The sequence below is a fragment of the Gopherus flavomarginatus genome, chromosome 11 (assembly GCF_025201925.1).
Source record: "Gopherus flavomarginatus isolate rGopFla2 chromosome 11, rGopFla2.mat.asm, whole genome shotgun sequence".
NCBI classification, from domain to species: domain Eukaryota; kingdom Metazoa; phylum Chordata; order Testudines; family Testudinidae; genus Gopherus; species Gopherus flavomarginatus.
Genome location: NC_066627.1, coordinates 49,571,488 through 49,596,176, shown reverse-complemented (window position 1 = coordinate 49,596,176; position 24,689 = coordinate 49,571,488). Strand labels below are relative to the sequence as shown.

General features: G+C 49.9%; 1 protein-coding gene across 2 annotated transcripts in view; it reads left to right on the top strand.

Annotated features, from left to right (window-relative positions):
- Window positions 1–720: 720 nt before the first annotated feature.
- STK35 (serine/threonine kinase 35) overlaps window positions 721–24,689 on the top strand; it is a 35,829-nt gene continuing 11,860 nt past the window's right edge. Inside the window, exons 1-3 of one of the 2 annotated variants that reach the window (XM_050918367.1) lie at window positions 721–828; window positions 1,259–1,796; window positions 10,989–11,736. In XM_050918367.1, coding sequence (XP_050774324.1) covers window positions 1,364–1,796; window positions 10,989–11,701 — 1,146 coding nt within the window. In that variant the 5' untranslated portion in view covers window positions 721–828; window positions 1,259–1,363 and the 3' untranslated portion in view covers window positions 11,702–11,736. Of the gene's footprint in view, window positions 829–1,217; window positions 1,797–10,988; window positions 11,737–24,689 lie in introns of those variants that run through there. The other variant, XM_050918368.1, reaches the window with a different exon arrangement.

The following is a 24,689-nucleotide window of genomic DNA, read 5'->3' as shown; positions in this document are numbered from 1 at the left end:
GCCCTCCCCTTAATACCCCTCACTCCCCATCCCAGCACTGCCCACCTGTACCCCATTCAGACCCCCATCCCGATACTGCACACTCCTCCCCGTTCACACCCCCATTCTGACACTGCACCCCTCACTACCCATCCCTCCCCATTCACCCCATCCCACCACTGCCCAGCCCCATTTACAGCCCCCACTACCCAGCCCTCCCTTTAACACCCCTCCCCTTCACCCCCATCCCAACACTGCCCACCCATACTCCATTCACACCCCCATCCCGATACTGCACACTCCTGCCCGTTCACACCCCCATTCTGACACTGCACCCCTCACTACCCATCCCTCCCCATTCACCCCATCCCACCACTGCCCAGCCCTCTCTATTCACCCCATCCCGATGCTGCACACCCTTCCCCCATTCACCCCCCCATCCTATCACTGCACTCCCCTCCCCCATTCAACTCTTAGCACTGCGCACCCCTCCCCCATTCACATCCCAGCACTGCACCCCCCATGCCACTGTAGCCACCGCCAGCCGCGCCCCGCGCCGGAGGGCGGATTAAGGGCTCCCCTCCCCCAGGCCGGAGCCGGCCGCTGTTACGTCAGGGTTACGTAAGGGGCTCTTGCGCCCCGGCTCTTATCCCAGCCGCCGCCGCCTCATTGTCCGCGCGCAGCGCCCAGGCCCCAGCACCGCGGCCGGGGGGAGCGCGGCAGCAGCAGCCGCGGCCTCTCAGCGCCCCCTGCCCCGCCCGCTGAGCCCGCAGCAGCACCTCCGCCCCGTGCCCGGCAGCGGCCCCAGGCCCAGCCGCGGGGGCTTTACACGGGCAGGCAGGGAGACAGGTAAATGAGCGATTCCTCTCTCCCCCTCCCCTGGGTGCATAATGGACTCTCCCAACTCCCGGAAGTCAGCGCTGGAGTGTTTACACTTCGGGGAACAAACCATTCTAAACGGGGGGGACCCAGGCAATGGATTGGGAGCTGAGCCAATGGTAACGTTTGGCAAGGCTAGTAATGCCCCACTAGGATTTTTAATTGGCGTCTGTCTAGCTGCCCGTGGAACCAACGGCTCCTGTTTGTCTTGGAGGCGTTTGGGGTGGGCGACCTCTTTCTTTCCTCCCTCTCCCCCCAGAATGGTTCGGCCTCACCCGCCTCGGCAGCCGCTATTGGCTCAACCCTTAAAGGGGCAGGCAGGGCGCGCTTTTCTGTCCTCCGACTTAGTCCCACGCCCCCCCGTCTCAATCCCTGCCTGTCGGGCTTGTGTCGTTCGCAGGCTCCGGTTCCCGGAGGCGGCCTATGCTCCCCGCGCCCCGGGCGGCGGGATGAGGAGTGGGGGTCCCGGGCGGCAGCAGCCAGAGCCCCCCGCGGCGGAGCAGCCATGGAAACGGCCGCGGCGGACGGCGGCCGCAGAGGGACACAAAGGCCCGCGGCCGAGCGGAGGCGGCGGCCGGAGCAGGAGCGGGGCCCGGCGCTGAGGGGCCCCATGGAGCCGGCGGCGGGCGGCGGGGCCGGGGCGCCGCGCTACAGCCTGGTGGCGGAGATCGGGCGCGGCTCCTACGGGGTGGTGTACGAGGCCGTGTCGGGCCGCAGCGGCGCCCGCCTGGCCGTCAAGCGGATCCGCTGCGACGCGCCCGAGAACGTGGAGCTGGCGCTGGCCGAGTTCTGGGCCCTGACCAGTCTGCGGCGCCGCCACCCCAACGTGGTGCGCTTCGAGGAGTGCGTGCTGCAGCGCGACGGGCTGGGCCAGCGCATGAGCCACGGCAACAAGCAGAGCCAGCTGTACCTGCGGCTGGTGGAGACCTCCCTGAAAGGTACCGACCCCCCCTGTGACCCCCCCCAGCGACCCCCCTGTACACCCCCCAGGCTGTACCTGCGGCTGGTGGAGACCTCCCTGAAAGGTACCGACCCCCCCTGTGACCCCCCCAGCGACCCCCTGTACACCCCCCAGCTGTACCTGCGGCTGGTGGAGACCTCCCTGAAAGGTACCGACCCCCCCTGTGACCCCCCTGTACACCCCCCAGCCCTGTACACCCCCCAGCTGTACCTGCGGCTGGTGGAGACCTCCCTGAAAGGTACCGACCCCCCCTGTGACCCCCCCAGCGACCCCCCTGTACACCCCCCAGCTGTACCTGCGGCTGGTGGAGACCTCCCTGAAAGGTACCGACCCCCCCTGTGACCCCCCCAGCGACCCCCCAGTACACCCCCCAGCTGTACCTGCGGCTGGTGGAGACCTCCCTGAAAGGTACCGACCCCCCCTGTGACCCCCCCAGCGACCCCCCAGTACACCCCCCAGCTGTACCTGCGGCTGGTGGAGACCTCCCTGAAAGGTACCGACCCCCCCTGAGACCCCCCCAGCGACCCCCCTGTACACCCCCCAGCTGTACCTGCGGCTGGTGGAGACCTCCCTGAAAGGTACCGGCCCCCCCTGTGACCCCCCCAGCGACCCCCTGTACACCCCCCAGCTGTACCTGCGCCTGGTGGAGACCTCCCTGAAAGGTACCGACCCCCCCTGTGACCCCCCCAGCGACCCCCCTGTACACCCCCCAGCTGTACCTGCGGCTGGTGGAGACCTCCCTGAAAGGTACCGACCCCCCCTGTGACCCCCCCAGCGACCCCCCTGTACACCCCCCAGCTGTACCTGCGGCTGGTGGAGACCTCCCTGAAAGGTACCGACCCCCCTGCGACCCCCCCCAGCGACCCCCCTGTACACCCCCCAGCTGTACCTGCGGCTGGTGGAGACCTCCCTGAAAGGTACCGACCCCCCTGTGATCCCCCCCAGCGAGCCCCCTGTATAACCTCCTGTGACCCCCCTGTACACCCCCCAGCTGTACCTGCGGCTGGTGGAGACCTCCCTGAAAGGTACCGACCCCCCCCGTATAACCCCCTGTGACCCCCCCTCAGCGACCCCCTGTACACCCCCCAGCTGTACCTGCGCCTGGTGGAGACCTCCCTGAAAGGTACCGACTCCCCCCAGTGACCCCCCCGTATAACCTCCTGTGACCCCCCTGTACACCTCCCAGCTGTACCTGCGCCTGGTGGAGACCTCCCTGAAAGGTACCGACCCCCCCTGAGGCCCCCCCAGCGACCCCCCTGTACACCCCCCAGCTGTACCTGCGGCTGGTGGAGACCTCCCTGAAAGGTACCGAGCCCCCGTATAACCCCCTGTGACCCCCCCTCAGCGACCCCCTGTACACCCCCCAGCCCTGTATGCCCCCCAGCTGTACCTGCGCCTGGTGGAGACCTCCCTGAAAGGTACCGACCCCCCTGTGGACCCCCCCAGCGACCCCCCTGTACACCCCCCAGCTGTACCTGCGGCTGGTGGAGACCTCCCTGAAAGGTACCGACCCCCCTGTGATCCCCCCCAGCGAGCCCCCTGTATAACCTCCTGTGACCCCCCTGTACACCCCCCAGCTGTACCTGCGGCTGGTGGAGACCTCCCTGAAAGGTACCGACCCCCCCCGTATAACCCCCTGTGACCCCCCCTCAGCGACCCCCTGTACACCCCCCAGCTGTACCTGCGCCTGGTGGAGACCTCCCTGAAAGGTACTGACTCCCCCCAGTGACCCCCCCGTATAACCTCCTGTGACCCCCCTGTACACCTCCCAGCTGTACCTGCGCCTGGTGGAGACCTCCCTGAAAGGTACCGACCCCCCCTGAGACCCCCCCAGCGACCCCCCTGTACACCCCCCAGCTGTACCTGCGGCTGGTGGAGACCTCCCTGAAAGGTACCGAGCCCCCGTATAACCCCCTGTGACCCCCCCTCAGCGACCCCCTGTACACCCCCCAGCCCTGTATGCCCCCCAGCTGTACCTGCGCCTGGTGGAGACCTCCCTGAAAGGTACCGACCCCCCTGTGGACCCCCCCAGCGACCCCCCTGTACACCCCCCAGCTGTACCTGCGGCTGGTGGAGACCTCCCTGAAAGGTACCGAGCCCCCTCAGCAACCCCCCCGTATAACCTCCTGTGACCCCCTCTCAGCGACCCCCCTGTAAACCCCCCAGCCCTGTATCCCCTCCAGCTGTACCTGCGCCTGGTGGAGACCTCCCTGAAAGGTACCGAGCCCTGGGACCCCAAACACCTGTCAGCAATCTCCTGTATAACACCCCCCCCCCCCCCCCCAGTGACAGCCACAGCCCCCTCTACCTGTGCCTGATGGAGACCTCCCTGAAAGGTACTCCCCCCAACCATGGAGCCCCCAAACCCCACTCAGCGATCCCCCTCCCCCGCTATAAAGCCCTCTTAGCTACAGCTACAGTCTGCTCTACCTGTGCCTGGTGGAGATCTCCCTAAAAGATACCCGGGCCCCCACAGCAACCCACATGGTGACCCTATAGCTCTGAAACTCCCATATGCCCCCACAGCCCTATCAGATCCCCCTACACCCCCACAGCAACCTCTGCACCTCCTAAAGCCTGGGAGCTCCTATACACCCCACACAGTGACTCCCAGTCACCCACGCTGCAACATGCAGAGGTAACTCAACTTAAGCCTGGTGGAGACCTCCCTGAAAGTTACTGGGACTTGCCCACAGGACCTGTACACAGTCCTGGCACCCTTGTAGTTCACTCACCCCCCCCCCCCGAACCCTTCATAATACGCACCCATGCAGTAACAAGCTGTCCACTTTACCTGCACCTGGTGGAGATATCCCTGAGAAGTATTGCTTCTCCCCCTTTCCCCCCACTATCTCCTATATGTCCTCAGGGGGATCCTCCATAAACCCCCTCACACAGCAGCAAGCAGAGATCGCTCTACCTGTATCTGGTATAGGGTCCCCCTCCCGCAACCTCTTCCCCCACATACAACTTCAGCCAGGGGCCTTCCATAGCCCGTATATTCCCACTCAGCTGTAAGGAAGACCTGTTCTACTTGTGCCACACCTCTGGGTCCCACTATATGCTCCCACCCCCAAGAAAGGAGGGAAGCTCCCATACCCCTCATAGGGATTCCTTCTCATACACCCAGCAACAGGCAATCAACTATGCATGTTCCTCAGGGAGAACTTTCTGAAAGATAATTAGAATCCTACACACGGGTACCACCCCTGAGGGCCCTGCCCCTCCTCCAGTGGGACCCACCTTATTTATAATAAGCAGAGCCAGCGTTATCTGAGTCTGGAGACCTGGCAGAAAGGTCATGGGGGCTCCCCTCTGGGCCCTCGTACAGTCCCTGTAGTGGAGTCCTTCCCTGGAAATTGGGGAAAGAGGTTCCCCAAGACAATATTCTTCTCTGAAAGATTCCGGTATGTTCTCCCCTACCCTAGAAACTCCCTCAGGCGGAGAGATCCAGAAGCCACCCCCTCTCCCTCAGACCTTCCCTCCCCTCATGGCAACAAGTGGAGCCAATTGTATAGGAAAGTAAAGGATTCTGCTGCAGGAAGCTGTAAATTGGGGAGACTACCCTGGGACCCCCATCCCCTTCCTATCCTGAGGGGGAGACATGCACTGCGTTGCAACAATCAAAGCCAGCTTGAACCTGCATTTGGTGAATTTCTCCCTCAAAGCTACTGCACCCCCCCATCCTCCCCATACCTATCCTGTCATCACAGACCTGTCAGTAAGCTTGAGTTCTGCTATTTGCTAGGTGAAGAACCCTATATGTTCCAAAGTGCATCGGTTCGCCCCCCAAAAACCTCAATAGCTTGCAGCTCAGTTACCTCCAGAGCTATGTAACTTATACTGATAGGTGCTTTGAAGTAGGTAAACAGGTGGGGGAGACCTCGCCAAAAGCTACTGTACCTCAGTTACCCCTTCCCCAGTCACCCAAGGCACCTGGGCTTGATCATGCCCCTCTTGTTCCCCCCTACCAACAGTGTTCTGGCCCATGTGCCCAGCGCTTAGAATCCCTGCCATGCCATTCTGCCTGACCTCAGCCGGGCTATTTACAGGCATGCACAGATGTTGTGCCAATGTGCTGAGGTTCAGGACGTGGGGATTAACTCCTGCTCCTCATTTTGGATGAGTCTCAAGTAACAGACCACTAGACTGTAGGGTTCAAATTCTTTTGCAGAGTGAATGTCATTTATGATCCAAAATTCATTTTTCGGCATCTCTGGTTAAAGCAAAATACAGCTGAAGCTGAGCACCTGGCTTGGAGTTCCATTAGTCTCAATTGAGGGACCAGTGAGAGGGAAGTACACACATCGGCAAAGCCTTCATACATACACATGTTCAGGGCTCATGTTCGACCACGTGCCCTATGGACTGTTCTAGCCAATGGTGTCAATGTACAGAACTAGCTTACTAGAGAGAAACTGAACATAGATAGCTGACATGCTAGTAAGCACTGCCCTAACATGCAGCAGGCTGGCTGCGCAGCAGCCTGGACTCCATGCCGTAGCTCTCAAAATACTTCTACAGTGTCCATGACTCTACGGCCTGTACAGTGGTTACAACATAGCAGCGCATAGCCTGTTAGTTTCAGATGCCACCGGCTTATACCAGTGTCTGTGGCCATCTCTTTTCAGTGCTGTGTGCTAGCCGTATCTGTTTGGCATATGAATCTTAACAGCTAACAAGTGTATTTTAAGATTACATCTAATTTCAACAATGGCGAAAGGGACACCAGTTCGATAGCTATTAAATTTGCTCAGTAATTTGACTAAATTAAGTCACTTTGAAATGCTGAGGTTCCAATACGTGTTTCAGGGGAACGTCACTGCAGCAATGAAGGGGTTAGTGCACGTTATCCATCCTACACCACCTAGACTAGAGTGCAATGTCCTTGAATTCAGTGGGACTTTATGTAAACACTCAGACAAGTTCTGAGACTGATCCATGATGTAAATCAGTTGTCTTTTCTCTTAGTCTCCCTTTGCTGCCTGCTCTGTGTGTAAAATGTAGGGTGACCAGATGTCCCAATTTTAAAGGGACAGTCCCAATTTTTGGATCTTTTTCTTATATAGGCTCCTATTACCCCCTACCTCCATCCCGATTTTTCATATTTGCTGTCTGGTCACCCTAGTAAAAACCCAGAGGCAGAAGGAGACTGTTCCCAGTAATTTTCTCTATGCTAAGTTCAAAAACTGCTGAGGAAAACTAACTAGAACTCAGTCCTTCTATGCACCCTTCCGAGACAAAAAAGGGAAGGACCCCAACAATGGGGGTGAGGGGAGAGAGGAGAAGAGGAGAGTGGCCAACAAATCACCCCAAAAGCCATAGAGTGCAAATAAAGAAAGGGCAAAGATCAAGGGGAGGATGAAGGCAAATGCAGGAACAAAAAAGGGGCTGGTGTCCCATGTTGCTTTTCCCACTAAACCTACTGCAAGGTGTCTGCTCTTGCTGCTGTTGGTGTGTAACATTCCTGCATAAGTCAAAATAGGAGACTGGATAATTAGCAGAATTTCAAATGCAAAATTCCTACCCAAGGGCAATGTTCTATCCTGTATGTATAGGATTCCTACGATTAGTCTCAGTGTAGTTTATGGTCCCACACAAATCATCACCTGGTCCTCACTACACGAGTGCCAACGAGCACCCTCTTCAAAATTCCGCTGCATGCAGTCTTCAGACCCGCCGCCACAGTTGTGTGAGTGTGCACATGCAACCAGAGTGTAACATTATTTGTCACTTATTGCAACTATTGGGCCAGATTCTCTGTGTTGGTTCCAGCTGACTTGCACTGTCTCGATAGCACGAAATCGCTTGAAAGCAGCCTTGAAGGATCAATATAGGATTGGTCCTGATATAGGGGAGGTAGTTGCCATTGCCAGTTCTAGGCCCCTTACTCCCTGGTGTGTGAGTAAGGGGACATGCCAGAGAGGAGGGCTAAGGAGAGCCTATGGGATCACTGCAACCAGCATAACCCAAAGCATACTGAGGACTTTCCTAAATTATGCTGAAGGTCATTTTGGTCCCCATCTGGCTGCTTTTTTCCCAGCTCTAATCACACCTATTGTCTAAACTTTTCATTGTTCTTGGTCACTTAATTTCACTTTCAGAAATTCCATTTTAGCTACTTTGTCAGCTCTTTAAATGGAGGCTCTTTGTTCTGACAGCAGCAAGGTGATTGAACAAATTAAAATACTTTCTATAACCCAGAAAATAAGTAAGGGAATAAATAGTGCTCCTGGCCTAGACCTGGTAGGTCAGTGTCCCACCCCTAGTTACTAGCCTGTACTTGGCCTATTACTGTTGGTGCAGCTGTCTTGACACGAGAGCACTTGGCTTGTGGGAGTCCAGTGGCAGAGAATGTGCTTCAAAACGCAACACTCCTCACTTTGCTCTTAAAAACTGAAGGCTTTTTCTTCATTGCTAAGCCAATATTTCAGCCAGTTGGAAACTGACTGGCTTTGTTACTGAGCTTGGCCACCACCACACAGGTCACACTTGTAGAAAGGTGCCATCACTGCCACTAGAATCGGAATGCTTTTGCATTCCCACATGTGCCCTATAGCCTGGTACTACCTGCACTCCTACTTCTGTATAACATGCACACAAGGGGTGTGACATTGCTGTTATAAGCAGAGTCCATACGTCCTCATGCATAGAATACACAACTCGTAGAACAGCTGTTCAGAGTTATTACCAGAACAGGAATAGCCATGCCACCCAAAATCTTCCTGCAGAGGGCTGGAGCAGCACTGACTGAAGGGTATACACAAACAAACCTTGTGTCTTAAGGAGGTGTTGTCAGAGTTTTAATTAAGCTGAGTTAATAAAATTATAAACTAAGTGCACGTAACTGTTTTCACTGTGCAAACGTTTTTGTTCCCAAGACCAGTAGTTCTGTCTTTGGTTTTCCATTTTGTCATGTCCTTTTCCCACTCTCTCACCAAGGGCGGCTCAGACAGTAGATGCTGTTTTCCTGTTCTGAGTTTTCATCTCCAGAAACAAATAACCCTTCCTTCCCCAAATAGACTGTTTGCCACAGAGACTGTAGCTTGGAGGGATTCCCTCTTTCAGTACTCTTATTAGGGAGCCTTGATTTGGCCACCAGCACCCCACTTTCTGATGGCTTGTTTAAAGCTGGGGTTCTCAACGTTTTTCTTTCTGAGTGCACCCCCCCCAATGCTATAAAAACTCTACAGCCCACCCGTGCCATAACTGTTTCTCTGCATATAAAAGCCAGGGCCAGCATTGGCAGGGTAGGAAGCAGGGCAATTGCCCAGGGCCTCATACCACAGGTGGTCCCACAAAACTAAATTGCTCAGACTTCAGGTTCAGCTCTGGGTGACGGGGCTTTAGCGTTCTGCCCTGAGCTCTAGTGACTCTGATGGTGGACCCCCTGAAACCTGCTTGCGGCCCTAAGAGGGCCTTGGACCCCGGTTGGGAACTGCTGGTTTAAAGGGTCTCCCTCCCACTCCTCCCTATCATCTAACTTTCATTGCTGGGGAGGGATAGCTCAGTGGTTTGAGCATTGGCCTGCTAAACCCAGGGTTCTGAGTTCAGTCCTCGAGGGGGGCCACTTAGGGATCTGGGGCAAAAATCAGTACTTGATCCTGCTAGTGAAGGCAGGGGACTGGACTCGATGACCTTTCAAGGTCCCTTCCAGTTCTAGGAGATAGGTAATCTCGTATTATTATTTTTTATTCACATAGGACAGGGAGGTGCAGCCAGATTCTCCTTTTCTAATTTCCATGGTAGTAGTCATGGTTACAGACTGTTTATGCAAATAACCAATATTTCTCTCCACCTACCCATACCAATCACTGGCCATTAAAGAGCTGATGACTTGGCTTGTTTGGTGTTCTTTGGCTTTATCAGCCATTGGAAATCCTAGTTTCTTTCCCACGCGTTCTCTGGAGCCTGTGCTAGAATGTTTATTTGCTGGAGGGTGGAGTCATTTAACACATTTTAACTTTTCAACTCTGCCCATGTGATTTGATAGAAAAAGTAGAGGCAATCAAGTTGAGTACTCTGGGTTTATGGTGAAGTGTAATTCTCAACAATTTATGAGGAAATAAGTTGCACTAACAGCTTCTGTCTGTATAACCAAGGTCAACTTCCATCTTCTCTCCTGCATCATGTGAGTTCACTATATTCAGGAAGTGCTATTTGCTAGAAGGCAAACGGTTCAAGATTCCTTCCCTCCCTGCTGGAAATACAGCTGTAGGCACAGATATCATCCCAAATAATCTCTAATGGTAATCAGTAGGCTTTGTACTGGTATAACTATATATACACATGAGGCTTTTACCAATATACACCTATGTTAGCAAAAAAACCTACCCCTTACCAATAGAAACAACGAGGAATCCAGCGGCACCTTAAAGACTAACAGATTTATTTGGGCATAAGCTGAATAAATGGTTTTTTACCCACGAAAGCTCATGCCCAAATAAAGCTGTTAGTCTTTAAGGTGCCACCAGGCTCCTCGTTGTTTTTGTGGACACAGACTAACGCAGCTACCCCTCTGATACTTACCAATGGAGCTTGGCCAGTAAAACTTAAGAGCAGGACAGCCCTTAGTGGTGCCGGTCACCACAGCAGAAGAAACCTTATAGGAGAGCAAGCTCGATTCTCTTCTGATTCCTAGATCATCAGCAAGGCCGAGAATTCGAACTGCAGAATCTTATTGGTGGTAAATGCAGAAGCTGAAGAACATGGCTTGGTTTTCAGATTCCAGGTGGAGCCTGCAGGACTGATAGTAAAACTGTTCACTTGCAATCTGAGCTCTGTAGAAACTACGGAGGATGGATCCGTGTTTACCTTTTCTCAGAGCCACTTGTAGAACAACTTTTAAAGCAAACCATCCTTTAAGCTGGTGTCTAGGGTACAGTTGTGACTGTGATAGGAAATGAAAACTATGCTATAGCCCCCTTATTCCACAGGACACCAAAGCAGTTAAACTATAGAGATGAGGGTGTCAGTCAGCCAGTCTGCAGCCTTCTGCATAACTTACAAATGACACACTTAGCAGTAGTGATCACCAGCATGTCCTCATGAGGGCAGCTCTGGCTAGACTCATCAGGACTTTCCGCTGCATTTAAATCATAACTGTCCTTACCATTGCTAAACTCTTGCTGTGTCTGCCATTACCATGCCTCTTTCTTTCTTTTGTAAGGTGAGAGAATCTTGGGCTATGCTGAGGAGCCCTGTTATCTCTGGTTCGTCATGGAGTTCTGCGAAGGGGGAGATCTGAATCAGTACGTGCTCTCGCGGCGACCGGACCCAGCCACTAACAAGAGTTTCATGCTACAGCTAACCAGCGCAATTGCCTTCCTGCACAAGAACCATATTGTGCACAGGGACCTGAAGCCAGACAACATCTTGATCACCGAGAAGTCTGGCACCCCTGTTCTCAAGGTGGCAGACTTCGGACTGAGCAAGGTCTGTGCTGGCCTGACGGCTCGGGGCAAGGAAGGTGGGAATGATAACAAAAATGTGAATGTGAACAAGTACTGGCTGTCTTCAGCCTGCGGCTCTGACTTCTACATGGCCCCTGAGGTCTGGGAGGGACACTACACAGCCAAGGCAGACATCTTTGCCCTGGGCATCATCATCTGGGCCATGATTGAGAGGATAACTTTCATCGATGCAGAGACCAAGAAAGAGCTACTGGGGACCTACATCAAGCAGGGCACAGAGATTGTGCCCGTTGGGGAAGCACTGCTAGAAAACCCAAAGATGGAGTTGCATATCCCCCAGAAACGCAGGACTTCCATGTCTGAGGGAATCAAGCAACTCTTGAAAGACATGTTAGCTGCTAACCCACAGGACCGACCTGATGCCTTTGAGCTTGAAACCAGAATGGACCAGGTTACATGTGCTGCTTAAATTCAGGGCAAAGCATTAGTGCGCTTTGCAATTGGGTAAGTGTTCTGCAGTTTTTCTGCAACTCTTTTCTCCACCTATTGCACCATCCCACTTATTGGCTGTACTGTGTAATGGCACAGTGGAGCCTTTTATATTCTTAGAGCTATTTATCCACTGACTCATGTAAGAACTACTTCCTGAGGCTTTCAACCACCTTTATTTAAACAAAAAAATCATAAAAAGGAGATGGAAAACAGAACTAGCAGCAGCCCTGTCTAATGTTCTCCAAACCCTGTGTTGGAAACATGTCTAACACAAGTCTCAGTTGCCTGAGAGGACCCCTACCACACTCACTGACCGAGCTGGCTAGTGTGTGGTGAGGCAAGGGACCACTCAAACAACTGGGACAGAAAGTTTCCTGCTGGCTCATTCCCTGTGCTCTGACCAATAAGAGGGAGGGATCCTGCTGGGGAAGAATAGTATCCTTGTATCATGTGTACACGAGGGGACAGAAGGCTTCACCGGCAGCCTTGTCGATAACTAGAGCGGCCTTAATGTTCTCTTAATTGTGGTGTTTGCATGTAATATAGCAATTTTCTTCTGTTTATACAAAAATGAAGCTCATAGACTCTAGGACTGGAAGGGACCTCGAGAGGTCATCGAGTCCAGTCCCCTGCCCTCATGGCAGGACCAAATACTGTCTAAACCATCCCTGATAGACATTTATCTAACCTACTCTTAAATATCTCCAGAGATGGAGATTCCACAACCTCCCTAGGCAATCTATTCCAGTGTTTAACTACCCTGACAGTTAGGAACTTTTTCCTAATGTCCAACCTAAATCTCCCTTGCTGCAGTTTAAGCCCATTGCTTCTTGTTCTATCATTGGAGGCTAAGGTGAACAAGTTTTCTCCCTCCTCCTGATGACACCCTTTTAGATACCTGAAAACTGCTATCATGTCCCCTCTCAGTCTTCTCTTTTCCAAACTAAACAAACCCAATTCCTTCAGCCTTCCTTCATAGGTCATGTTCTCAAGACCTTTAATCATTCTTGTTGCTCTTCTCTGGACCCTCTCCAATTTCTCCACATCTTTCTTGAAATGCGGTGCCCAGAACTGGACACAATACTCCAGTTGAGGCCTAACCAGCGCAGAGTAAAGCGGAAGAATGACTTCTCGTGTCTTGTTTACAACACACCTGTTAATGCATCCCAGAATCACGTTTGCTTTTTTTGCAACAGTATCACACTGTTGACTCATATTAAGCTTGTGGTCCACTATGACCCCTAGATCTCTTTCTGCCATACTCCTTCCTAGACAGTCTCTTCCCATTCTATATGTGTGAAACTGTTCCTTCCTAAGTGGAGCACTTTGCATTTATCTTTATTGAACTTCATCCTGTTTACCTCAGACCATTTCTCCAACTTGTCCAGATCATTTTGAATTTTGACCCTGTCCTCCAAAGCAGTTGCAATCCCTCCCAGTTTGGTATCGTCCGCAAACTTAATGAGCGTACTTTCTATGCCAACATCTAAATCGTTGATGAAGATATTGAACAGAACCGGTCCCAAAACAGACCCCTGCGGAACCCCACTTGTTATACCTTTCCAGCAGGATTGGGAGCCATTAACAACTACTTTCTGAGTACGGTTATCCAGCCAGTTATGCACCCACCTTATAGTAGCCCCATCTAAATTGTACTTTCCTAGCTTATCTATAAGAATATCATGTGAGACTGTATCAAATGCCTTACTGAAGTCTAGATATATCACATCCACCGCTTCTCCCTTATCCACAAGGCTCGTTATCCTATCAAAGAACGCTATCAGATTAGTTTGACACGATTTGTTCTTTACAAATCCATGCTGGCTATTCCCTATCACCTTACCACCTTCCAAGTGTTTACAGATGTTTTCTTTGATTACCTGCTCCATTATCTTCCCTGGCACAGAAGTTAAACTAACTGGTCTGTAGTTTCCTGGGTTGTTTTTATTTCCCTTTTTATAGATGGGCACTATATTTGCCCCCTTCCAGTCTTCTGGAATCTCCCCCGTCTCCCATGATTTCCCAAAGATAATAGCTAGAGGCTCAGATACCTCTTCTATTAACTCCTTGAGTATTCTAGGATGCATTTCATCAGGCCCTGGTGACTTGCAGGCATCTAACTTTTCTAAGTGATTTTTTACTTGCTCTTTCCTTATTTTCTCTTCTAAACCTACCCTCTTCCCGTAAGCATTCACTATACTAGACATTCCTTCAGACTTCTCAGTGAAGACCGAAACAAAGAAGTCATTAAGCATCTCTGCCATTTCCAAGTCTCCTGTTACTGTTACCCCCTCCTCATTGAGCAGTGGGCCTACCCTGTCCTTAGTCTTCCTCTTGCTTCTAATGTATTGATAAAAAGTCTTCTTGTTTCCCTTTATTCCCATAGCTAGTTTGAGTTCATTTTGTGCCTTTGCTTTTCTAATCTTGCCTCTGCATTCCTGTGTTATTTGCCTATATTCATCCTTCGTGATCTGACCTAGTTTCCATTTTTTATATGATGCCTTTTTATTTTGTAGGTCTCGCAAGATCTCAAGGGTAAGCCAAGGTGGTCTTTTGCCACATTTTCTATCTTTCCTAACCATCGGAATAACTTGCTTTTGGGCCCTTAATAGCGTCCCTTTGAAAAACTGCCAACTTTCCTCAGTTGTTTTTCCTCTCAGTCTTAATTCCCATGGGACCTTGCCTATCAGCTCTCTGAGCTTACCAAAATCCGCCTTCCTGAAATCCATTGTCTCTATTCTGCTGTACTCCCTTCTACCCTTCCTTAGAATTGCAAATTCTATGATTTCATGATCACTTTGACCCAAGCTTCCTTCTACTTTCAAACTCTCAACAAGTTCCTCCCTATTTGTTAAAATCAAGTCTAGAACAGCTTCCCCCCTAGTAGCTTTTTCAACTTTCTGAAATAAAAAGTTGTCTGCAATGCAGTCCAGGAACTTATTGGATAGTCTGTGCCCCGCGTTGTTATTTTCCCAACATATATCTGGATAGTTGAAGTCCCCCATCACCACCAAATCTTGGGCTTTGGATGATTTTGTTAGTTGTTTGAAAAAAGCCTCTTCCGCCTGATTTGGTGGCCTGTAGTAGACTCCCAGCACGACATCACCTGTGTTTTTTACCCCTTTTAGCCTAACCCAGAGACTCTCCACCCTTCCGTCTCTATGTCCATCTCCACCTCAGTCCAAGTGTGTACATTTTTAATATATAAGGCAACACCTCCTCCCTTTTTCCCCTGTCTATCCTTCCTGAGCAAACTATACCCATCCACACCAACATTCCAGTCATGTGTATTATCCCACCAAGTTTCAGTAATGCCAATAATGTCATAGTTATATTTATTTATTAGCACTTCCAGTTCTTCCTGCTTATTACCCATACTTCTTGCATTTGTATAAAGGCATCTAAGATACTGGTTTGATTTTGCCTCCCAACTTTGCCCTGACCCTCCTTCCTCTCTGCCATTATAGCCCGTGCTCCCTCCTGTTTCCAACCCATCTCCCAGGTCTTGTTCCCCACTTACCTGTGGGCTTTGCTCACCTGTCCCCATCGAACCTAGTTTAAAGCCCTCCTTACCAGGTTAGCCAGTCTGTGCGCAAATAAGGCCTTTCCCCTCTTCGAAAGCTCATCGCTGTGCTCAGAGGCCACTTGAGGTGAGCACAGAGGCCTTCCCATGATAAGGTGCCATATTCTACTCACTAGCTATCTTTTGGATGCAATACAGTTTTGCTCAGCTACTTCATCCTCCTTTCCACATCCTCCTCTGCTTAATGGTTGCAATCAGGCTAAGCTTAGTTTAGACAATCCTGAAGCTGGAAGAGTGAACATCAGATTTCCTGGGCTCTGCATACCCATTCCCACCCCAATATAATGTACTGGACTGATAACACCCCTCTTGAATTTGAAGAGGTAAAACAGCTCTACAAACTGCTTAGGAATACACTGGGCAAAGTGACAGGTGAGTTTTCAACATTTACAATCCTGCTTCACCTAGAAGGAATGTAACTGGTCTTGTTTCATTTTTACTTCCCAGTACTAAATAAGGGAGTTCCTCTGAATGTGAAACATACTTGTGCAATGCCAGGCACGTGTTCCTGTATTTGGCACGGTTGGGTGATATAAGCATTCACAGGCAGAAAGTTTACAGAATTGTTGTATTTTAACAGATTGCTCCCAGCCCAGTTTAAATGGAACCACTTTCCTTCTAGGCTCAGTTCCCTAAACCACATCTAGGAACTCCAAAATTCAAGGAGGAAGTGAAGCTTTCATTTGCTTTTGCCACTGCTGTATTCAGAACCTAAAGGACTCCAGTAGCCAAAAGCCTAGCCTGTCAGAGCTGTAGAACTGGGAAATGGGGTTACATTGAGCTGGTGTCCTCAGTAACGGGGAAGTATTTATTTGTGGCAGAGCCACTTGGAAACAGAAGCAGTTACTAGGGGCTCTCCCAGCCAGAGAACCAGGTTGAAACTGGAAAATTGCAGATCTGGGAGATGAAAGTAAAACTTGCCTTTGGAGAACCTTGGTCTGCCAAAAGCTCCTGCAGTGCTCTCTGTGTAATGCTGATCAGGAGAGATCCGTGACACGTCATTAGTGGGAAAATGACTAAACTGGAACTTAGCCCACCTGTTCTGCTCGCTGTGCTCAGGAGACTGAGGAGCTTAGACTCAAATTAGATATTAAAGGAAATTACAAATTGGAGCTGGTTGGCACATGTCACTGTTTCCCGCCCCTCATGGTGAAGTTGTGCAACATGTGGTAAGATCAACCCGTAGAGTAGAGACAGGCCTCTGCAGTAATATGCATGTACAACAGGATGAGTTAAGGACACTTTGGCAGCCTTGGCTCCTAATTTCCTTGCTGCTATTGATGTGCCTTGACCTGAAATGAGCATTCCAGAGATGATGTAATAAAGATGTGCTCTCCGTCCCCTTTCTCTAGGCACCAGTTTGGAATGTGCCCAGACAAGTAGGTTATTTGGGGCATTTCTTACCAGCATCAATCAATCAGCAGCTGCTTTTCTCAGCTGAAGAGCTGCTGTGAGAAACTAATTTTTTTTATTTTTTGGAGGTAAGGATATGACTTTACCTAGGAAAGCAAAGACACCCTTAGTTGAGACTTTGCTCTAGATACTCGCCCTCTAGTACCATGTATGTGATAAAAGGTCCATCACAGTGAGTGACAGAATGGTGGGGCTGCTATAGTGCACAGGCTGGTGGATCGTTGGCTGTGTATAATGCAGGTTCCTGGTGGGGTTGAGGTAGGGGGTTAAGAATGAATGAGCAGAATTGTGAACCCTTGAGATGGACTTCAGTGATAACTGATCCTTCCTTGTTCTGGTGTGACTAGGTGCTACTAGAATAGCATACTTCACCTCTTGGTTTTAAGGGAAGAGGTGGATGTTTTGCTCCCGTGGGGGTTGGGGATATGCTATTTTTAAAGCACCCAGCATCATGCATCTCCCAAGTGGTCCATGTTTTGCCTCTGCTGTTGCCATCTGTGATCACTCATGCTCTGCTAACACTATGCTGCTGAGTTATGTAACAAGCCAGTGCCCTCTGGGGAAAATCCATTCTGCGCATATCTGCAGAATAGTAAATGCAGGGATAATAGAGAGAGGACAGTCCTGCTCTGCAGCTGTTTATGTAAGACCCTAGCTGCCTGTTCAGATTCCCCCCTTCCCTATCCATGGATGGAGCCAGCAGTTCATCTTCACCAAATGTTTCCTTTAGTGACCCAGCTGCCACAGAGGTGGTTACCACTCAGTAACTAAATTGAATGTGCCACAGTGGCTGTGCTTTGCTTGTCCCCAGTAGCTGAGCTGAGTGCCGGCGATATGTTCATTGTAGACTTGGCGCATCATGTTACACGAGGGGGAAGAATTTCTCTGGTTCCTTCACTGTGCAGCAGTGCTCTTACAGGCATGGCTTTTTAAACAGCATTCACACCTTCAAATCCACAACAGGCCCCTTTCATTGTTGCTGAGCTTTAGTGTAACATTCCCACTGCTTAAGTCAGAAACTGCCTGAGAAGCTCAGAATGAACAAATCAGTGCCTGAGGTCAGCATTAATGCCCCAGCACTTGAGCATTTAACCACAAGTCAGTTCCCACAGCAAGTGTAACTTTGACCCTTATGGACCTTGTTTCTTGAATTGCTGTATGTGCCATTCAGAACAAGGCCTCTCATTTCTGTTTGAGGAGTTAAATGGCAAGAGACTTCAGACTTTAACTGAAGTTCATGTCCTAACTTAAACAGCACACAGTGCTGCCAGCCAGAGCTTGCCCATTCTTGGTATTGCACTGGCCACTTCTGGCTTCTCAAGGTCCAAGGGGGCTCATGTCTCTGCGCTTATGCTACAGACACTGCATATCTGCCATGCAGCAGATTTTATATTTAACCAGTATTTATGGTTACCTGCTGTTCTGCTGAAGCTAGCCAGAACCAATGAGCTGGAGACAGTGAAGGTGATCTTCCTACTGGTTTTACCAGCCTGGCTGAGTATCCCAGAGCTGTCTGTCCCATGTGGTTACTCAGACTGTCCCAGTTGTTGCTCCTGACTCCACATACCCTGAGACTTACTCTGTAAGAGTAGCAGGCATTCCCTGCAGTGTTTGTGTTCATCTTTTACTGACATAAAAGGAATATTTTTTCTCCTCCTCATTTGAGTAGACACAGGGGGTAAGACTTTCACAGGACCCCTGCTTCTAGAGGGTGCTGTCGCTGTGAGCTAAGATCGTATGCACACTTTATACAACCTTTCCCTTTCAAGGTATGTGATACAGAAGTCATTCTAGTACAACCAGAAACTGAGCTGTTTGATCCTGGTGGGTGACCTCAGGTTAATCCCTTGATTCCTGTAGGTGTTTAGCATTGTTACTGCACCTGCATTACACATTAGCAAGTACTTAACCTCTCCATGACTCAAGGGGGGAGGCTGATTGTAAGCATGGAAGTGGTTGGATAATATTACTTGTAAGTAACCATCAGCATTAATGTAGATTCCATCTTGTGGGTCTGATTCTGCCCTTGTAATTTTGCCATGTTCCTTGGTGCAGAGCAACACTGAAGGGGCAGAAGCAGCCCAGCCAGTTCCTTTGTGGCTAGAGACACACAGGATTTCCTTCCTTGTTCACTCTGCAGTTATCATCCTGTTGTGTTCCGGTGAACGAATGTACTGCTTGATCAGACAGTGGCATCAGTTCCCCCTTTTCCCAGCTGTGCACTGCGTTCTAATGTTGTGGCCACTGTGGCATATGGATGCGGCAGGTTTCCCTCGCCCGGTGTTAATTGTGGCAGCAAACCACCCCTTATGGTTACAGGTTAGGCAAGTGGTTTATATTTGGACATCAGTTTAGTATTGGACATAGTTAACTATTTATACAGCCAGGAACCTAGGGCACTCTGGTGGAGATGAGTTGTCTAGAGATCTTACTCTGCTCACGTGAGTGGTAGTGGGGGGACGAGCACACACAAGTAAGATCTCATCAATTTTGGTTTTTCTCATCACAGTGGTTCTAGTAACCTAGCTATAGAAATAAGCAGATCATAAGATGAGTAAAGGCAACATCTCTCCTGTGCTGATAGCTGAGACTTTGATCCCCTTAGAGTGATCTTGCATAACTACCTTCCAGAAGCTATAAACATCCTGATTAATGTTCTCCTGAAACTTCAAGAGCTGTTCCTCTTTGCGAACGGAAAGTTATTTTAGAACAGTTGTATTGGGGTCAGAGGGCTGTACAGAGCTGCCAGCACTGGGTATTACACAACTCCCACATGTCCAGACAGTTTCAGGTTGCCAGGTAGTGCCCTGAGCCCTTCCAGAAGGGGGAGAGTGGCTATACTTAACCCTCAGGAAATATAGAGCTAAAAACCACCCACTACACTCTGACCCTTGCCCCGAGTGATGCCGTAATATTCCCATAACACTCCTGCTGGTGCCCTGCCGTTGCAGCTAGTGTAGAACACACAGGGAATAGGCTACGTGAGCACTATAGGACTAAGTCTAACACCTTCCCTGTGCTACAGTAAAACTTGTGTTTAGCTGAGATGTACTAGACAAGAGCTGCCTACACCACACTCACTGTGCCTGCTCCACAGCAAGAACCACATTTTACAAGCCCTTCGCCCTCACAGACAGCATTCCATCCAGCGTTATGCTTTCACTTGACAATCATTTAAACCCACAGTTCACTCCTGTCCCACCTCACTGCTGACAATCACCGTGGCAAGAAGACCCTGTGCAGCACTGAAATGAGACATTGCATCCCTAAAGATACTCGGACACTTCTGTCCTTGGCTCACACGTGGTGAGGAGGGAGAGGGCCTCAGACTCCCTACATCACCCTGTCACAATCACAGCTCTGTCACGCTGCTCTAGCAATCCCTCCACCATTCAGTAGGGCTATAGCACAGTGAATGCAGCAGAAGTCCATGCAGATAACTTCCAGTGGCTGTTGCCAGCTCCAGAGGGGCAGAGTTAAGGTTGCAATGCTGTTTATCTTAACTGTATATCCTGGTTTTCAGAGGTCTTCGTGTAGCCCCTCTCCACATTAGGGAAGGGCATGAGGCACCACGGGGTAACCTGAACCCTGGCTTAAACTCTTAGTCATTTAATTGTTCTTTTTAAAAAAGTTTCTCAACACCCAGCTCTTCTCCCTGCACTGCCTCAGGCTTCTCAGCTAATATTAGCCTGGCCACAGAATGCACTGGCTGGGCGTTGGTACCTTCACTGCCTCTGTATCATCTGCAGTGTCTGCCTGTCCAGCACTGTCGTCCCCATGGAGAGGCGGGCATCAACACGGGACCCCCAGGTAGAGGAGCTGGGGAAAGCATGGAGTTAATGGGGACATCTTTTGAAGGGAAGGACAGAAATTGGAGGAGGGCCATAGAGGAGGCAGCTGGGACGTGGGAGACCTGGATTTAATTCCCTGCTCTGCAATGGACTTCCTGTATGGCTTTCAGTTCTCCATCTGTAAAACTGAGAACAACACTGGCCCGAGGAGTACTGAGGGTCTACAGTAATGGGGGCCATGCAAGTACCTATAATTGGAGGGTTTTATGGGGGGGAGAGGTCATGTGGAGTCCCCCCACATAGTTCTGACCCTCCCTCCTTTCCATCCCACCCTTGCTTGCACTGTTTCAGCACCCAGGATGACTGAGCCCAGGGCTTCCCGCCTCCCAGGTGGGCATCCTAATTACTGGACTGCAGTTATTCCCTCTCTCTGGCCCAGTGACTATCATAGTCCAGAGACAGCCATTCCCATTCTCTCTCTCTCTAGTCCAGGGGTTAGGGCACCCACATGAGAGGTGGGGAATCCTGGGCCCAGTCCCCTTGCTCTAACCACTCTCATTATCTACCCAGAGTGCAATAGCTTCTATGGGAGAGACTGGGGGAACCCCACAGCAGAATATCCCATAGCTCAAGGGCTAGCAAACTCTCCCGAGAGGTGGGAAACTCTTGTTCTTTCTGAAGTGAGCCTCACTCTCACCACCATCTCCTCATCCAGACAGATTTCGAAGGGGACCTACTCTGGTAGATGGCCTTGAGCACGTGACTTAGGCAGTCGAATGCCTGTTGTCTTGTAATTCATTCATCACTCTGGGACTTAGGCAGGAAATAGGTGTCTAGTCACCTAGGGGGAGGCATCTGTGCGTGTCCTCAGAGGCAGAAACACGGACACTTAAGGAAGTTTGACTTGGAAAAGGTTAGGTGCTGAGTGAGTTTGGGTAACTACGGGATCATTGTTTCATCCTCCTTAATCAGTGCTAGCACTCTCCTTTAATAATGCTGCAGGTGGAAGAGCAGCCACAGGTCCAGCAATCATTCTCACAGCCGCATAGAACACATGTAATTAATCTTTCAGAAAGTAGTTAGAGGCCCTTCTAAATTAGCTGAACTACTCAAGACGCATTGCACACAATATTAAACCCCCTTAACAGGTAGATGATAGAACCATGCCCACTGATCATTCACAGACTTCTGCCAGGGGAAGGTTCACACTTACAGCATGCATGGATGTCTCAGGTTCATTGTCCACAGCACGTCCCCTTCAGCCACACAGGCACGGTAACAGCAAGCTGCCTGGAAACCATCTGGTCCTAGTCTCGTTGGCTTGTTGTTTTTGGCATATGTCATTGTGGAGATCTCAGATCAATAACTTTTCCAGTAGCGCCTCCTGAAAGGGTCAGGGGGTGCCATGCACTAGATGAGCAACGGAGCGCAATAAAATGGAAGGGGGGTTGAGTATCTTAGGGACCCTTCATTTAAATGACCCCCAAATTCGGACCACTAAGCCTATCTGAAGCCTTCTGAGGCACAGCAAATTTCAAGGCAAGCAATGTAAATCTGTGGATTTCACAGCTCTGAGAGTCTGCTTTTAAAAAGGTGGTGTTCAGCCATAGCAGTAGCAGAGATCGCATTCTACTCTCATCAGGAGGGCTTATACTGGAGCTGAGGTGTAGCTTCTAGCCTTTGACTAGCACAGCGGTGAAAGGGGCTCGGTAAGGGAATGAGCCAGTGGCGGAGCTGCTCTGGCTTTTGTTAACATTACAAATGAATGTGAAGAGTGGTCTGACTGTAGAGAATACTTCTCAGGCTGGAGTGTGTGGAGTAGGGGGCAGGTAATGGTTTGATGGGATTTCAGTGCCCAGCAGAGGTTGTCTTTCTCTGAAACTGACTTATTCCAGCAGACTAGCCCACTCCTTGCACTACCTCTTCTTTCAGCCTCTAACTACTGCGGAGATGAAGGAAGAGGGCAATACGCATCAGGACCTTAACTGGGCCCTGGGTGATCACTTCTTCCCACCACCCAACACAGATGCAATGAGGTTGAGTAGTGCCCATATAAGAAAAATTAAAACTACTGATTATTCCTCAGAAAAGGTTTTTAATGACTTTTGACTATAAAGGCAACACAGACAAAATAAGAAAAGCAAGAAAAAAGACCAACACTGAATAAGGATGAATATAAATGGAAAGTTATACTGAAGGCAAGTACATGTAAAGTTATTATTCATCAGCTACTGACTGCTATTAACAACACTATAGTATCGATACAACTTGATCAATTCAGCTTGAGCAACCACACTTCTTTACTCCATAAACTTACCCTGCATTCGTCCGAAAATACGTTACCCTTCAGTCGGCCGTTTTCCACACTGTCCAGGTATAAAGTGTCAAAGTGCATGTCCCTTCAGTTCAGAGGGGTGGGTCAGGTTTCCCTTATGACAGACACACACACGGTCCCATACCTTTGTACTTTTTATCTGATCTGTCAGCCATGTCTTAAAACAGGCCAACCAATTAGGGTCAGCCAAATCTTTAATGTGGTTAGCGTTGTCATTTGGGCTGTATAATTTATGCTTACTTATATCCTTGTAGCCAGTTGTTTTAAATGTGGGTTAGACAAGCTGTGCCTGGGGTCACAACTTATCTCACTTTATAGGAGTTAGCATAATGTGTTATCTGGTTGCGTGTGTTTTGACCACAAGTCTTAGCTTATGTCTGCAAATCTTGCCCTTTTCACCTCTGCAAAGCGGAAGTTTGAGGCCTAACTTTGACAAAACCTGTGTTCATTTTAAGCTTGGCAATAGTTTTGTTCAGAGATCAATCACAACTACCATCTTAATTCTGAGAAACGAGTAGAGAGGTTCACTTCTCCCCTGGAGTTTATCCGTTGAGTGTCTTTACCATTTTCTGGTGACTAGTTGCCTGTTCACCAGATCACATTATGATTAAGTGAGGTGGCAGTTTTTCTCCTGCTACTATGCAAAGTCGCTAAGAGACACATTCAATCTCCTTTCTGATTTGCTGCTCCTCAGTCCCTCTGTCTTGTGCCAAGTATGGTCTGGGATACCATTTCCGTGTGTCCATCCATGGAGAACTCCTGCAATACTTCTCTTGCGTCTTTCTTCATACGCTTTTTGTTTATCCCAATTTGCAACTCTTGACATAGAAATCTGGTTTCTATTCACTAACCAGCATCTCTCAGCCAGAAATTCTCCCGACCTTACTGTAGTCCTTTCTGTAAGAGCAGTAGCCCCTGTCTGGTCTCTGATCCTCTAATTACAGCAGTCACACCTGAACCCCATTCTCTTTAGAGGTTAATTGTAGCTTTGTGGATCTAGTTTCAGAGGCACTCTCAGAGAGTTGGTAAAGAAATTAAGGCCTAAGAGGTAGTTGCTAATTACTATGTACTCTAACAGCTGTGTTCTGCTCCGGGTTTCCTTCAGCTAATTGAGAGTTCCAATGGGCCTCAGTCCTAATGAGCACAGTTTACTGAACTAGGTGCTGAAGCGGACTAACCCAACACACCCCCGCTGGAGAAATGCCTCTTGAGGGCCAGACGCATGGGAAGGGAGGGGGAGGGATCTCACAAACAAGCTTAGCAATCTGCTTGCTTTAAAACAAAATGTCTGTTCTCATCTGTCTCCTCATGTTCGAAAATACATTGCTTAGGTCTTGATGCCTCTTCAGTGACCAGCACAGTCTTTGGGTCTCCTGTGGTACCCTTGCATACTCTGCAGCAGAAATGAGGACACTTAGTAGTGACTGACATTCTAGTAGCTGAGATCTCTAGACACTTCCAGTCTCTTAATAAAGGTGGTGTGCTAGTCCTCAACCACAAACTGAGTTGGAGAGGAAGAAAGAGGAGTAGAGGCAAGGATGGTGTCCCCACTGTCTCTTTAGGAAAGAAGCAGTTTAATGACTGTCTTTGTCTTTGAGGCCAGGAGACTGGTACAGTACAGCTACACTTCAGCAGCTTCACCACTGTAGTGCGCACACTTACTACAGCAACAGAAGGGGTTTTTCTGTCACCATAGTATTTCCACCCCCTTGCGAAGCAGTAGCTAGGTAGATGGAAAAATTCCTCTGTTGACCTACAGATGTCTATGCGAGTGCTTAAGCTGGCTTAACTATGTATCTCAGGGTGAATTTTTCACACCCCTCAGCAACGTAGCTAAACCTGT